At 41.3% G+C, this 17500-nt stretch overlaps 1 protein-coding gene across 3 annotated transcripts in view; it reads right to left on the bottom strand.

The window, feature by feature from the left end:
- Positions 1-17500, bottom strand: part of LOC126980855 (phosphatidylcholine:ceramide cholinephosphotransferase 1-like) — a 59366-nt gene that overhangs the window by 29943 nt on the left and 11923 nt on the right. Inside the window, exon 1 of one of the 3 annotated variants that reach the window (XM_050831177.1) lies at positions 9563-9989. The exons of the other annotated variants lie outside the window; for them this stretch is intronic. Within the exon in view, the coding sequence (XP_050687134.1) occupies positions 9563-9942 (380 nt within the window). The 5' untranslated portion in view covers positions 9943-9989. Of the gene's footprint in view, positions 1-9562; positions 9990-17500 lie in introns of those variants that run through there. 3 annotated transcript variants of the gene reach the window in all.

Raw genomic sequence — 17500 nt, 5'->3', positions numbered from 1 at the left:
GGACACTACCAGAGGAGTCTCTCTCTCTCTCTCTCTCTCTCTCTCTCTCTCTCGTCTTGGCTCACTGTTAAATTTTCGTCTTGAGACACGTGTTTGGGAACGAAGGGAGGAGGAGGAGGAGGAGGAGGAAGAGGAGGAGGGAAGAGGAGGTAACATAGGATCAAAAAGTTATGAAAAAAGGAGGAAAAAAATGAGATGAAGTGAGAAGAACGAGAAGAGGAGGAGGAGGAGGAGGAGGAGGAGGAGGGCAAGGTCGTTGGGAGCCTGAGAAACCATTGTAGAGAGGAGTATGGAAGAAGAGGAGGAGGAGGAGGAGGAAGACTTGCCCGAAAGACTCGAAGTAAACAATATAGAGAGATGGAAAGAGGAGGAGGAGGAGGAGGCGAAAACGAAGATTGAGGATAAAAAAGAAAAAGAAAATAGCAAAAAGGTCTAAAACAACAACAAAAAAGAATGTTTACGAGAACCTTCTTAACAACAACAACAACAACAAGCGAACAGTGACAAATGACTCTCTCTCTCTCTCTCTCTCTCTCTCTTAGTCACGTGAGGGTTGGCACAACGCCCTCACACACAAGCAAGGGAGGAGGAGGAGGAGGAGGAGGAGGAGGAGGAGGAAGAAGACATGTGTGGGCGTCAATGAAGAAGGGGTACCTGGGTGTGATTACCTGAGAGAGAGAGAGAGAGAGAGAGAGAGAGAGAGAGAGAGAGAGAGAGAGAGAGAGAGACCACACCCACCCACCCCGCCGGCGCCAAGCGAGGGTAAGGAAGGGGAAGGGAAACGGAAGGGGAAATGGGGACGAGGAAGAGGAAGAGGAGGAGGAGACGAGTAACATAATAGAAACAAAGAGGAGGAAAGTAGGCAAGAGAGGGAAAGGGAGGAAGGAAGGAAGAGGAGGAAGAGGGAATGGGAAGACTCAGGAAATGGTGGGGAGAGGGGAGAAGAGGAGGAAAAAACAGGAAAAGGGTAGGAAAATAGGGTCAGGATAGAGGAAAAATGAGTAGAAATGGGGAGAGGAAAAGGGAGAATAAGGACAAAGAGGACAAATAAAGGGAGGAGGAAAGGGAAGAAGGAAGACGAAGAGAGGAGAAACTGATTAAGGGAGAGTTGACAAAAGTTAAGGGAGGAAGAGGAGGAGAAATATGAGGAAAGGAAAGTGAGGGAGAGAGGTAAAGTGGAAGGAAACAGGGGGGTAGGAGGAGGAGAGGGGATGGGGAATTAGGGAAACTGAGCGAGGAAAGAAATAAAGAGGAGGAGGAAAGGTGAGGAAAGTAAAGGAGAGGAAAAGGATGGGAAGGGGTGAGGGGAAAGAAGAGGGGAAAGTCGAGAAAAAAGGGAGGAGAGGAAAGAAGGGAAAGAGGGAGAGGAAAGAGGGAGGAAAAGGGTGGGAGGGGAGGGGGAAAGTGAGGGAAGAGGAGAGGGAAAGGGGGGAGAAAGAGGAGGAGAGAAGGGAAAGAGAGGAGAGGAAAGGGAAAGTAAAGAGGGGAAAGGGGAGGGAAATGAGAGGAAACAGAGGGAGGGAAGAGAAGAAGGAAAGGAGAAGGAAAGAAGGGGAGGAGGAAAGAGAAGGGAAAGGAGAGGAAGGGGGAAGTAAAGAGGGGAAAGAGGAGGGAAATAAGAGAAGAAAAGGGAGGGAAGAGAAGGAAAGGAGAAGGAAAAGAAAAGGAAAGGGAAAGTAAAGAGAGGAAAGGGGAGATAAATAAAAAGAAAAAGAGGGAGGGAAGAGAAGAAGGAAAGGAGAAGGTAAGAAGGGGATAGGGGAGGGAAAGAGGGGAGTCGCACGTCAGTCTGGCGCCTAACACACACACACACACACACACACACACACACACACACACACACACGGTGACCACCTGCCGATGACGCACCTGAGCTTCCCCATGACGTCACCGATCACAGGTAAACCAATTAATAAAAGGTAAGAAGGAGGAGGAGGAGGAGGAGGAGGAGGAGAGAGCGAATATGGAGAAAGAATAAAAGGGAAGAAGAGGAAGTAGAAGGGAAAAATAAGAAGAAAAGGGAAGTGAAAGAAGAAGTCGAAAAGGAAGATGAGGAAGAGAAAGGAAAAAGTAGATAATTAAGGATAAGAAGAAAAATAGCAAAGGAAAAGAATAATAAAAAGGAAGAGTAGATAATTAAGCTGGAAAAGGGAAAGAGTAGATAATTAACAAGGAAAATGACGAAAAGAAAGAAAAAGAAAAGTAGATAATGAATAAAGATAACAAGGAAGAGAAGAATAGAAAAGAAGGTGAAGAAGAATAGGAAGTAGAAGGAAAATTAAGCAAAGGAGAAGAAAAGGAAGAAAAAGACAGAGAAGAGAAATGGTGAAGAAAAAGAAGACAAAGCAGAAGAGATAAAGAAAAAGAAAACAAGATATGGAGACAAGAAAAAGAACTGATGAAAAAGGAAAAGAAGAAAAAATGAAGAAAAAGAAAACAAGATAAGAAAAGAAAAAGAAGAAGAAAAGATGAAGAAAAAGAAAACAAGATAAGAAAAGAAAAAGAAGAAAAGATGAAGAAAAAGAAAACAAGATAAGAAAAGAAAAAGAAGAAAAATGAAGAAAAAGAAAACAAGATAAGAAAAGAAAAAGAAAAATGAAGAAAAAGAAAACAAGATAAGAAAAGAAAAAGAAGAAAAATGAAGAAAAAGAAAACAAGATAAGAAAAGAAAAAGAAGAAAAGATGAAGAAAAAGAAAACAAGATAAGAAAAGAAAAAGAAGAAAAAATGAAGAAAAAGAAAACAAGATAAGAAAAGAAAAAGAAGAAAAGATGAAGAAAAAGAAAACAAGAAAAAATGAAGAAAAAGAAAACAAGGTAAGAAAAGAAAAAGAAGAACAGATGAAGAAAAAGAAAACAAGATAAGAAAAGAAAAAGAAGAAAAATGAAGAAAAAGAAAACAAGATAAGAAAAGAAAAAGAAGAAGAAAAGATGAAGAAAGATAAAACAAGATATGAAGACAAGAAAAAGAAAAAGAAGATAAAGAAAAAGAAAACAAGAAATCAAGACAAGAAAAAGAACTGATGAAAAAGAAGAAAAAAAATGAAGAAAATACGAGATGAAGAAAAAAAAAGAAGAATAACAAATAAAAGAAGAGGAAGAAGAGGAGGAGGAGGAGGAGGAAGAAGAAGAGGAGGAGGAGGAGGAGGAGGAGAATAGTAGACACACAAATTAACTACTATACTATCTACTATGATTTTGATACTTTTTTTTGGTACTCTTTATCGTACCAAAGTGTGCCTTAATAATCCGACCAATTCCAAACACTTGACGCTACTTGGACGTGGAATGTAGGCTAAGCTCTCTCTCTCTCTCTCTCTCTCTCTCTCTCTCTCTCTCTCTCTCTCTCTCTCTCTCAGACCCCCAGACAGAGCCCTTATTGTGTTTTTTTTAATCTTTCCAGTGTGTGTGTGTGTGTGTGTGTGTGTGTGTGTGTGTGTAAGGGCCACTTGACGAGAGATATTTAACTAAGTTTCTCTCTCTCTCTCTCTCTCTCTCTCTCTCTCTCTCTGCAGCATCCCGAGTAATCTCAATCAAACCTCTCTCATCTCTCATTCACCATCACCACCACCACCGTCTCTCTCTCTCTCTCTCTCTCTCTCTCTCTCTCTCTCTCTCTCTCCACCCACCACCACCACCACCTGTCCCGGCACCCTTCAGCTCTTCCTCCTTCACTACCATTTCCTCATCCTCTCCACCACCATCACCACCACCACCTCCACCAGACACCTGCCTCCATCCTACGTCACTACCTCGCCTATTGATACTAATTCTACTGCTACTACTGCTGCTCCTACTGCTACTACTTCTACTCCTGGTGATGATGCTCCTGTTAGGTTATTGGTATTGCTGTTGCTGTTGATGTTGCTCCTGTTAGGCTATTGGTAATGCTGATGTTGCTCCTGTTACGTTATTGGTAATACTGATGTTGTTGCTTAGAACGAATATATTTTGGAGATGGAAATAGTAGAAATAATAATAGAAATGTAGTCGAATTGTCTTATTTACTATTCCTCCTCCTCCTCCTTCTCCTCCTTCTTTTTCTTGTTTGTTTTCATTTCTTATTTTTCTTTATCTCATTTCTTTCTTTTTCATTTTCTTCTTCAAGGAAAGAAGGGAAGAGGTGAGGGGAAAAGAAGAGGGGGAAAGGGATCGGAAAAGAGGAAAAGGGAGGGAAAGAAGGGAAGGGGTGAAAGAAGAGGGTGGAAGGGGAGAGAAAGAAGGGAAGAGGTGAGGGGGAAAGAGGAGGAAGGGGAGAGGAGAGAGACAGGAAAGAAAAGAAGTTGAGAGGAAAGTTGATGGGAAAGGACACAGTGAGGAAAGTAAAAGAAAAGAGAGAAGGAGGAGAGGAGAGGAGAGGTGGAGAGAAAGTATATAAAAAAGGAAAGAGAAGGAAGGGGAGAGACAGGAAAGAAAAGAAGGTGAGAGGGAAGGGAATGGGAAAAGAAACAGTGAGGAAAACAAATGAAAGAGGAAAAAAAAAAAAAGGAGGTGAGGGGAAACTATTATATAAAAAAAAGTACCAAAACCAGTAACAAAAACAACTATTACTCTTACTATGAAGAAAAGACGTAAGAGTAAAGAACAGTTAAAAAGTATCACTCCACAGTCTGAAAGAAATAGCAATATCGATTAGCTCTTTTACGATCTTTTAACACTTGCTTTTAATGAACGGCCGAGGCACGAAGGCGTTCAGTGCATTTATAAAGAGAAACTACGTATGTGTGTATGTGTGTGTGTGTGTGTTTCATTACTGCTTATTGCATACCATTTAAACGGCTGCATTTCTTACGGTTTTACATTGAATTATTAAAGATATTGCCATCCGACCCCCTTACCCCTCTCTCTCTCTCTCTCTCTCTCTCTCTCTCTCTCTCTCTCTCGGGTTTCTTATTTCTTCCTCTTCATTCTTCTCTTTCCTTCTACTGTTTTTCTTTCCTTTTCCTTCCCTTCGTTTCTTAATTTCTTCGGCATTCAGTTCCTCCTCTTCTTACTCCAGTTCTCTCTCTCTCTCTCTCTCTCTCTCTCTCTCTCTCTCTCTCTCTCTCTCTCTCTCTCACACACACACACACACACACATAGACTTTCCTATGTCACAAATGACCTCAAAACGTCAACCGCCTAACACACAATAATAATAATAATAATAATAATAATAATAAGAAGAAGAAGAAGAAGAAGAAGAATGTGATGTTAATAAAAGCGAATAGAGGAGGAGGAGGAAGTCGAGGAAGGGATGGGAGAGGCAATCATGTAGGAAGGGAAGGAAAGAAGGAAGGGACGGATAGGCAGGCACAGGAATGTAGGAAGGGAAGGAGGGGTGGGAGAAGGGAAGCTAGGAAGGCAGGAAGTGAATGCTCCCCCCCTCCCCCCCTCTCGCCTTCCCCAATCCTCGCAAACTACATTCGTGACCAGCTTCAAGACCGGGTTCTCTAGCTGGAGGAGAGAGGGAGGGAAGGGATGGGAAGGGGAGTGAGGAAGGAAGGGAGGGAAGGGAGTGAGGAAGGAAGGGAGGAAGGAAGGGAGGGAAGGGAGTGAGGAAGGAAGGGAGGGAAGGGAGTGAGTGAGGAAGGAAGGAAGGAAGGAAGGAAGGAAGGGAAGGGAGGGAAGGGAGTGAGGAAGGAAGGGAGTGAGGAAGGAAGGAAGGAAGGAAGGAAGGAAGGAAGGAAGGGAAGGAAGGGGAGGGGAGGGGAGGGAAGGGAAGGGAGGGAAGCGAGCCAGGAAGAAGGAAAGAGGAAATGGAGAAAATAAAATAACGAAATAAATAAAGAAATATAAAAAATCCAAGGTGCATTGAAGGATATACAAGTCGTTTATCAGAAAAATAAAACAACTGAGCAAGCAAATAGAAATAAAGGAAAGAATGAATAATAAGAGACGGTAAAAGGAGAATGAGGGAGGAGGAGGGAAACTGATGATGCAGAAGACGAAGAAATAAGACAAGGATAATAATAAAAAATAAAAATAAATAAAAAAGCTTAATTCTGATAACCTAAAAGCCGAAAAAGAAAGGATATTAGAAGAACATAAAGAGTAAAAAGGATAATTAAAAGATATGAAGAAAATGATATAAATAGCCTACTGGTTAATTGTTATAAAAAAAGATAGATACTTGGAATTAGGCTTACAATAAAAACAGACAAATTGAATATATAAACCTAAACGAACACTCAACTACGAAATGAAGAAGTAGAGAAAAAAAACCCCATTCCATTAAGTTGGTTAGACAAAGAAACAAACAAATACGAAAACAAGGAAGGAAAAAAGAACTGCATCAGAGAGAGAGAGAGAGAGAAAGAGAGAGAGAGAGATGATGACCAAGAGCAAGGCTGGTTGGTGTTGAATGCCAATTTCGCGCTACTGAATTCTCTTGCTTAAAAAGGTCTACACTAGGGTCAAATTTTCTTCACCGGAATAAAGATGAGGGGCCATCAATCCACCGTTATCACCACCATCACCACAACTATGCTCCTTGTCATCACTTTTTCCCGTTACTTTTTCTGTCCATCATCACCAACACCATCACCATCACCACACTGCTTATTCTCATCACCCTTTTCCTTCTTCTTCTTCTACATCATCACCACCATCACCATTATCATCATCATCACCATAAGACTACTCCTTGTCATCACTTTTTCCCGTTACTTTTTCTTCTCTATCATCATCACCAACACCATCACCACACTGCTTATTCTCATCACCCTTTTCCTTCTTCTTCTTCTACATCATCACCACCATCATCATTATCATCATCATCACCATAAGTCTACTCCTTGTCATCACTTTTTCCCGTTACTTTTTCTTCTCTATCATCATCACCAACACCATCACCACACTGCTTATTCTCATCACCCTTTTCCTTCTTCTTCTTCTACATCATCACCACCATCATCATTATCACCAAAAGTCTCCTCCTTGTCATCACTTTTTCCCGTTACTTTTTCTTCTCTATCATCATCACCATCACCATCACCACACTACCATTTCAACTTCCTACACTCATCACCCTTTTCATTCTTCTTCGTCTACATCATCACCACTATCACCATCAACACTATCATCACAACTTTACTCCTTTTGTCATCACCTTTCCCTTTCTCTATCTTTTAATCACCACCTTTTCCTTTCTTATTCTTTAACATCATCACCATCATCATCACACTACTAATCCAAGTACTTATTCTGTCATCACTTTTCCCTTTCTTATTCCTACTACGGGTACACCATCACCACCACAACCATCACCACACTACAACTATTTCAACTACTTATTGTCATCACTTCTTCCCATTATCATCACACTAATTATCGACTCCATCACCACTTTTTCTCTTCCTCCTCTTAATGTCACCTCAATTATATGTCTAATGTATCAAATAAATTATACAATGTGCATCGATTCACATGATGTCACGCTCTACATTCTGATAATGCGCACTATTTCTTTATAATTGGTACTATTTCTTTTCAATATCACTATCTATATGTGTCTTTATTTTTTCCTGGTTTTCCTTTTCACCCTTAATTTTCAATATTATCATCTATAGTTAGCTGGCTACCTTCTTTTTCTTCTCATCATCATCATAATCTCACTATTAACTTTTTATTTCGCCTTCTTTATTTCATCACCACAATCACCATTACCACCAATCAGTCACCATCATATTCTAATCACTAAACAATCCTATTTCCTTTTCACTGTTCTGCCTATAGTTAGTTGTCATACCATATATACATCATTAGTGCTTCCTATCACTACATCATCTTTTTATCATTAGCTTTATCGTTTAGCAATGTTCTATCTACTTCTTTCTATTCCATTATCACATACTAATCTATTTTCTTTTGCTTGTTAAGTTTGTATACCTGTCATGCATATATACCTCATCTTTGACAGTCTATACCACTATCATGTTATTAGGATTATTTTCATCCATATCCTAATTTTTATACGTTTCCTTATTTTCTACCTGTTTTGCTTAACTACACTAACTATTACCAACACCATAATCGCCACAGTACCACTAACACCATAATCATTTTTATTAGCATTATTTTGGCATATTTTCCCTTTTTATTAACCCCAATTACCACTTTTTTCTATATATTTTTACTCCACTGTCAGTCTGAACTAACACCAACCACCACTAGCCTGTATTTTATTAACATCACTATCATCATCACTATTATCATTTTTACTAGCATTATTATTATTAAACCATATTTTACTTCTTTCCATATATTACTACTTCACTGTCAGCTTTAACTATCATCACCAACCACCACTAGCCTGTATTTTATTAACATCACTATCATCATCACTATTATCATTTTTACTAGCATTATTATTATTTTACCATATTTAACTTCTTTCCATATATTACTACTTCACTGTCAGCTTTAACTATCATCACCAACCACCACTAGCTATTACAAACACCATCGTCATCACCACCATCATCACCATTATCTCAGCTTCGGATGATAAAAACTTAAAAAGGTCACACATTACATCCTTTCCTCTTACGTCATCACTGAATATAGTATAGTCTTTTAAATATCATCACCACCCCCATCACCACTAAATCACATGTGTGTCCTCATTATCACCACTAACACCACCACCACCTCTGACGACCTCACTTCATGTATCTTATCACCACCACCATAATCATCACTAACTCTTGAATCACCTGGTTGGAGCTCTCTCTCTCTCTCTCTCTCTCTCTCTCTCTTTTCTGAATTATATTAAGACATTGTTTAGTTTATCTTTCCTTTTCGCTTCCTTTTTCATTTACCACGACGAATAAAATGATAAGAATGAGTGTTTGTTTTATTCCTTCATTGTTAGTCGAGAGAAACCATCACCACCATCATCATCACCACCCACACCACCACGTCTAATATTTGCTTCGTTTTCATTTACCAAGCTTAAGAATGAGTGTGTTTGTCTTTCCTTCAATTTGGTTATAAAGAGAAATCAACCTCACCACCACTGTCATCACCATTAATATCATCACCACCAACACCACCACCAGTCTGCCTCACGGTCTGGTGCTCAACTGGGGCTGTGTGTGTGTGTCTGGGTGTGTGTTTCCCCAACCAGGTGTGGTGTCACGTACACACACACACACACACACACACACCTGTTCATCCGGTGGTGATGTGGTGGTGATGATAATAACAAGACATTGAAAGAAACATATGGAAACACCACCTCTGTCACCACCCACCACCACCACCACCACCACCTCGATGATTCCAGGAGGGCGGTAACGCGTGTGTGCGTGTGCGTGTGTGCGTGTGTGTGTGTGTGTGGCGCCTTCCAGCAAACACACACACACACACACACACACACAGGAAGAAGTGGTGGTGTAAGGAGGTAATGGTGATGAGTGTGGTGATATGTGCTCTGACAGATGTACAGTGGTGGTGATGAAGGTGGAGGCAGGTGGAGATGGGTAGAGGCAGTGATGATCAGAGGGCAAAGCAGACGTTCAGGAGTGTAGAGGAGGGAGTAGAGAGGAGGGAGCCCCGTGCGAGGTGTGCTGCTGTGCTTACTGGCTGTCGTGGAGGGCGGAAGGGGCAGCTGTGTGGAGGCCGCTGTTTCCCGCTGCACTGACTCTCAAGTAGCTCATGCAGGAAGGTGTGGGCCTCTGTCCTGCCAACCCACGGCCACACCACCACGGCTCGCTGACGCAGCCCCTATATCCTAGTGACACAGCCTCCCCCTTCCACTGTAATATCACGACTGAGGCAGCTCCCACCTCTTCCCGCGGAGGTCTGTGAGGTTGCCAGGACGTCCTCGCGCGCTCATCTCCCTCAGTAGTCCCTCCCTGTTGCCTCCCTCCTCGCCCTCCTCCTTCCCCCTCTCCCTCCCTGGTCCCTCCTCGCCACAACCGCAACCCAAGTCTAAATGCCAGACCTCTCCACACCTGCATATAGCTACTCCCGTTCTGATTTCCCGCCACACTACACCTCCTCCGCCGCCTTCTTCCACACTCCAAAAAATGAGGATGTGGCTTCTGTTCTTGTGTTACGGTTACACGTTGAACCTCTTCCGAGCTTGATGGCAACCCCCGCACACACCGTCTCTCTCTCTCTCTCTCTCTCTCTCTCTCACGCACTCACATTCTTGCCGCTGTGTTCTCCCGCTTCTCATTCATCCGTGGCTGGTGTGGTGGTGTGGTAGTGGAGGCCTAGAGGGGATTAACGCCACACCACACCATACCACCACCACCACCACCACCACCGGAGAATGCCATAGCACTGGTAACAAGGATAAGGGCGTCTCTTGGGACTATTAATCTCAGAGCTGGAAGACCACAAAAATTCCTCACTTCTCCCTTCTCCTCCTCATACATGCCTACTTCTTTTTACTGGTTCTCTCCTCTCACCTCCCTCCCTCACCTCCACCGCCATCATCACCATTTTAGCCCTTATCAGCGTGGCCTTGAAACTTTCCCATCACAGTTTCGTATTGAGGACGTGGGGGAAAGCAAGCAATAGAATAATGTAGATGATGGGGAAGCGGGGGAATGGGAAACGGGGAGGGGATGGGAGAAACGGGGGAGACAGAAGTGTTGTTGGACCTGAAATTTGATTCTCGATGGGAAGGGAAAGTAGGGGAAGGAGGGAAGGGAGGGAGGAGGAAAAGGAAACGGTCATGCCACACCCTCCCTTCCTCTCACCCCCTCCTCCATGTGACCAGTTCAACCTACTCCTCTCTCTCCCTCCTCCCTCTCCTCCACAACTCAACCAAGGCTGCTTTCCTATTCCCGTGGCAACCTCGGAAAGAAAGAATTTATGTTGCTTGCTCTGTGTATGTGTGTGTGTGTGTGTGTGTGTGTGTGTGTGTGTGTGTGTGTGTGTGTCCTTGCCTAATTGTTATTGCATAATTATACATCACTGCAGGCCTCAATCGACCTCGAAATATCCCGCCTATTAATATAATGACATCGTATAAATCCTGCAATGTTTTCCTTAAGTAAGACAGATATACTACACATTACTTCGTTAGGTAAAGTATACGTGTGTGTGTGTGTGTGTGTGTGTGTGTATGTGCGTTTAAGATTTATAGGCATGTAAACCTCACCTGAACACACACACACACACACACACACACACACACACACACACACAAACACACACCACTTAAAGATTACATAACTCAGCATATCTAAACTATTTCTAATCTGTCTCTAACTTATTCACACCGGTTCCTCGTGTTTTCCTCTCCTTTTCCTCTTATTTTCCTCCTTTAATCCTCTTATTTTCCTCCTTGTCCTCAGTTTCTCTTCCCCCCTCTTCCTGCCCTCCCCCTCTCCTTTCCCCATCCCTTCCCTGCCCCCCCCCCACCCACCCCACCCTGCTTACGCCACACACACAGCCTACTCAAAGCGACAAACAGTAAACAGCAGGAGTAACTTCCATGAACCTTATCACCTGCTTATCACCTGGGAAGGCAAGTCTGCACAGAGAGAGAGAGAGAGAGAGAGAGAGAGAGAGAGAGAGAGAGAGAGAGAGAGCATGCGGTACTGCTTCACTTCTTATCTCTAGATCTTAATCAGCCTGAGAGAGAGAGAGAGAGAGAGAGAGAGAGAGAGAGAGAGAGAGAGAGAGAGAGAGAGAGAGAGCAGTTCTTTATCGTCTATCTGAATAAGGTACGTAATAGAAAGTTTGAGAGAGAGAGAGAGAGAGAGAGAGAGAGAGAGAGAGAGAGAGAGAGAGAGAGACGCATTTACAATCATAGCGTTACATAAAATTTAATATCCTCTGGTTGCCTGTCACTTTTGAGAAACCCACGTTCGATTCCCGTTTAAATAGTGATGCTTTACTACTACTACTACTACTACAACTACTACTACTACTACTACAACTACCACTACTACTACTACCATAATGGCTTCGTACACAAATGTTGCTGTAATTGTTGTGTGAAGGTTGTGCATTGTGATGAATTTGTTGGTGGTATTTCAAGGATTTTTTTATGGTTGTATTTCAAGGATTTTTGTTTGTTTGTTTGTTGGAATTTTAAGGATTTCTGTTATTTTTTTAGGATTTTTTTGGTTGTTTTTTTTAGGATTTTTGTTTTTTTTGTTTTTTGCTTGTTATTTTAAGGATTTTTTTGGATGTATTTTTAGGATTTTAATGTTTGTTTTTTTCTTTTTTTCTCTGCTTATTATTAGGATTTCTTTTTAATTGTGGTATAACAAGGACTTTTTGGGGGGGGTATTTCAAGAATTTGTTTTTTTGTGGTATTTCAAGGATTTCTGTATTTTTGTGGTATTTCAGGAATTTCATTTTTTTGTGGTATTTCAATGATTTATGTATTTTTGCGGTATTTCAGGAATTTCAGTTTTTTGTGGTAATTCAATGATTTATGTATTTTTTGTGGTATTTCAGGAATTTCTGTATTTTTTTATATTTCAAGGATTTCTGTATTTTGTGTGGTATTTCAGGATCTGTTTTTTTTTGTGGTATTTCAGGAATTTGTTTTTTCGTGGTATTTCAAGAATTTTTTTGCAAGTTATTTTTAGGATTAGTTATTTTCCCTTTTCGAAGCCAAAACTGATTTACTGTATCGTTTTTTATTATTATTTCTGGGACTATATAATTTTCGGTCGGAACACCACTCATCACCACCATCATCACCACCACCACCTCAATCCTCAGTAATCCCACCCACCTCCATCTACACCACCACCACTAATCTCAACTACAATATCCATCACCACCACTGCCAATCACCAAATCAATACAGTCACTTAACCTGTCACGTTTACCAATCACTTATCCCCTCCCCCTCTCTCTCTCTCTCTCTCTCTCTCTCTCTCAAGGGCGGTAAGATTACACTGATAACATGTAACCATGAAATCAAACAATTATAGTGACCTTGAAACGAGAGAGAGAGAGAGAGAGAGAGAGAGAGAGAGAGAGAGAGAGAGAGAGAGAGAGAATGTAACTGGAATGATAAATAAGTAAAAGTTATGCAGCAGAAGAATGTCAGACCAAATATATCTTCTACTACTACTACTACTACTACTACTACTACTACTACTACCACCACTACCACTACAACCATAACCATTGGAAGCAGTCATGAGCGTGTACGGGGAAGCTACTATGTATTATGTATGCGGACAAATGTGTATCAGGTTTGCATGTCTGAGTGTCACGCCGTAAGCATATGTATGGCCGTAAGGGAGACACGCTACCCCGATCCTTTTATTCGCCTCATCCATTTATTACGCAGACATAACACACACGTACGCGCGCACGCTTGGTTAGGTATGGAGAGCTTCGTGTTACTGATACTACTATTACTATTACTACTTTTTTTTTTCTTTCCTTGGTTTACTTGTGTGTTTTGCGATGTTTGTTGCCCTACATAGCTCTCTGTTCCTCCACTTCTATTGTTTTCTATATAATCTCGTCCTGACTTATAGCGTCCTACTACAACTACTACTACTACTACTACTACTTCTACTACAGTCTTATGAACAGAGGCCATATTGTACCTAAATTATAATAGTGAAATAGTATCATGACAAAGTTACTGGAAGGAGGAGGAGGAGGAGGAGAAGGAAGGGAAGGAAGAGGAGGAGGAGGAGGAGGAAGAGGAAACATGCCTTATGGAGGAGGTAAGGAGAGTGACGCGAGGGTCAGCAATGTTAGTATGTCACACACACACACACACACACACACACACACACACACACACACACACACACACACACGGGGGACAAAGGCAAGAGTGACCAGTCCCTTTAACACGCCAGGCATCCATCCCCTTCAGGAGGACAAGGGAGGAAAGAAGAGGACAAGGAAAAAGGAAAAAATGAGGAAAATAAGACAAGGGAGAAAAGAAGAGGGAAAGGAAAATAGGAGGAAAATAAAAGGGCAAGGAATGAGAAGAAAACAAGAGGAAACTGTGGACGAGAAACGAGGAAAAGAGGAGGAAAATAAGAGAAGGAATGAGAGGAAAACAAGAGGAAACTATATAGACGAGAAACAAGTGGAAAAGAGGAGGAAAATAAGAGGACAAGGAATAAGAAGACAACAGGAGGGTAAAAAAAGTTAGTAAAGAGGAAAACGAGAATAAAAGAGAAGAAAATGAAGTGAAAGAAAGAGAAAGAGGAGAAGAGGGAGGTAGGAGGACGAACAGGGGAAGAAGAAAAGGAGGAGGAAAATGAAGGAAATAAAAGGAATGAAGCAGAAACAGAAGAGGGAGGAAGAGGAGGAGGAGGAGGAGAGAGTAAAAGAATGAGGAAAAGAAACTTGAGATGTAAATAAGAAGAGGAAAAAAACAGCGGAAACAACAAGAAGAGGAGGAGGAGGAGAGGACGAGAGAGAGAGAGAGAGAGAGAGAGAGAGGGGGGATGGAGAGGAAACTGTACCATGCAACAGAACACCTGCTTGAACACACACACACACACACACACACACACGATGACACAACACACACACACACACACAAAAAAAAAAAAAACTAGTACACATGAAAATTAATACGTACACAGACGGTATGTACACGTAGACAAAAAAGTGTACATGTATGGTATGTGTACACGAGAGCAATGTACACACAAATATTTACGCACACACGGAAAGTATACACGCTGAGAGAGAGAGAGAGAGAGAGAGAGAGAGAGAGAGAGAGAGAGAGAATGGGAATAAAGGGTAAGGAAGAATAAGGAAGGAAATAAAAGAGAAAATAAAATAAAAAATAGAAGATTAATGAAGAGGCAAAAAGTTAAAGGCATACCTCTCTCTCTCTCTCTCTCTCTCTCTCTCTCTCTCTCTCTCTCTCTGAGTCAGCCACTGCAGACAAAACAGAATCTATCTTGGTCAACACGAGTTTGCTGTGTGTGTGTGTGTGTGTGTGTGTGTGTGTGTGTGTGTGTGTGTGTAAGAGAGAGTGTGTGCGCGTACCCAGGGGACAATGGCCAACACACACACACACACACACACACACACACACACACACACACACACTCAATTTGAAAGACGTAAAAGTTATGTTTGAATATGAAGAAAAAAATCGAGCTTGTTATTGTTTAAGTAATCTGTTGCTTTTATGTATTCTACGCCCGGAAAGATTGTCAATAACCCATAATAATCTCTCTCTCTCTCTCTCTCTCTCTCTCTCTCTCTCTCTCTCTCTCTCTCTCGTAAAATATGTATACTCCTCTCTTTCACAGACCTAATTAATTTATTCTCAGTAACAAATCTATTTCTCGGACGCAATGTGAATAATAAAAAAAAAATCAATAATACTATAAATAAAACAACAACAATAATGATAATAAGTGGGGTCATGTGACGGAGATGAGCACCGAGGGCAGGCGCAGCTATGGCCTAATGCCCCCTACTTTACTCTTAATAATAATAATAGTAAGAATAATAATAATAATAATAATAATAATAATAATAATAATAATAATAATAATAATCAGTGTATTATCGTGAGCTGGTACGGGTGTGTGTTTCTCATTTTCTTCCTCTTTTTCCTCCTGTTTTCCTCCTGTTTTCCTGTCATTTTCTTCTTTGTCCTCTTCATGTTTTCCTCACTTCCTTTCCTCTTTTTCATGTTTTCCTCCCTTGTTTTCTTCCCTGTCCTCTCTGTCTGTGTTTCTGTTTCTCATTTTCTTCCTCTTTTTCCTCCTGTTTTCCTGTTATTTTCTTCCTTGTCCTCTTTTACTTCATGTTTTCCTCACTTCCTTTCCTCTTTTTCATGTTTTCCTCCCTTGTTTTCTTCCCTGTCCTCTCTGTCTGTGTTTCTGCTTCTCATTTTCTTCCTCTATTTCCTCCTGTTTTCCTGTTATTTTCTTCTTTGTCCTCTTTTACTTCATGTTTTCCTCACTTCCTTTCCTCTTTTTCATGTTTTCCTCCCTTAGTTTCTTCCCTGTCCTCTCTGTCTGTTTCTGTTTCTCATTTCCTTCCTCCTTTTCCTCCTGTTTTCCTGTTTTCATGTTTTCCTCCCTTTGTTTCTTCCCTGTCCTCTCTGTCTGTCTGTCTGTCTGTCTGTATGTATATATGTATGAATGCTTGATATAACATTTTTTCCCTCCCCGTCTCCTAACTTAACCTAACCTAACTTAACCTTAACCTAACCTAACCTAACTTAACCGGCCTCTTGCAGTCTCCTAACGTTCTTATGTTCTTCTGTTTCTTTCTTTCTCATCTCTACTCTCCTCTTGTACCTAACCTAACCTAACCTAACCTTAACCTAACCTAACCTAACCTTGACGGCCTCTTTCAGACTCCTTACGTTCTTATCTTCTGTTTCTTTCTTTCTCATCTCCACTCCTGTCTTGTTCCCCTTCCTCCCCGTCCTTATCACTGAGCTAAATACTAAGGTCATTTTCATTTGCCTCCATGCTCTTTCCAACCATCTTCCCACTATGAACCAGTATCTATCACCGCCACTGGAACAACCTCCCTTCTAAGCAGCGATGCCAAACTGTCGTACTCTGAACATCGTATATTTAGCATTTTCATTCCTAAAACTCTCGTATCTTTACAAATAACGATCGAAAATTAAAGTTATCGTACAAAATGTTAAATAGTGATGGTTTTCTTTCATTTTCGCGATAGTTATATATGTCAGAAACTACGAAGAGGTATAGTGTTGAGTACGATAATTTGGCAACGCTGCTTCTAAGGTGTCTAGTGCCACCGTTGCCAGATTGTCGTACTCAGAGCATAGTATTTACCTAGAAACACCAGGAATTAACTATTTTAACGATAATTTAATAGTGAATCTCCTAATTGGGGTACACGAGACAGTTTTTGGGTTGGAAGTCGGTAAATAGAAGAGGTTGAGTACGACAATCTGGCAACTTTGTCTAGAGCGGAAACAATCAACTCTTTAATAAATGCACTGACCGTCACTTCGCCGCGTCAGGAGTGAACTAAACTTATCCACGAGAACACACATAAGTACTTTAGTCCTCTCCGTAGGTCACTCTATACTGAAGTGGCTGACGGGTTGATTGAAACGCTAAAAGAGGGCAGCCTCGCGATGAGCCAACAAGCTTTCTGCAGCCTGCTCGTCCATGTTTCCGTGTTTCTCTTCTGCCCTTTGAACTTCTTCCCCTCTATCTCTCCCTCAATTTTTTCTTTTTCTTTTACCACTAAGCATGACTCTCTCTCTCTCTCTCTCTCTCTCTCTCTCTCTCTCTTGCTCATTCTCCTTTCAATTATGTTTCTCTTTTTCTTTTCTTCTTTCTCTCAAAACCTCCTTTCCATTCAACCTTTTTGTTGCTCATTTTCTTTTCGGTTCTATCTCACTTTTCCTATTTTTTTACCTCTCTCTCTCTCTCTCTGTCTATCTGTTTGCCTGTGTGGTCTGGTTATCTATGTAATCCTATGTAATTCTCACTCTCTCAATTCAATCGTCAATGTTATATGTATCCATACCTGTCAAATCTTACGTTTTTTATACACAAATTTATGGTCTCTAACGCAAAATCTTACGGCAAGACTCCACAGTAG

Source organism: Eriocheir sinensis, chromosome 45, assembly GCF_024679095.1.
Source record: "Eriocheir sinensis breed Jianghai 21 chromosome 45, ASM2467909v1, whole genome shotgun sequence".
Classification (NCBI taxonomy): Eukaryota; Metazoa; Arthropoda; class Malacostraca; order Decapoda; family Varunidae; genus Eriocheir; species Eriocheir sinensis.
The sequence above is the reverse complement of the archived record's forward strand: the minus strand, read 5'-3'. Positions and strand labels throughout refer to the sequence as shown.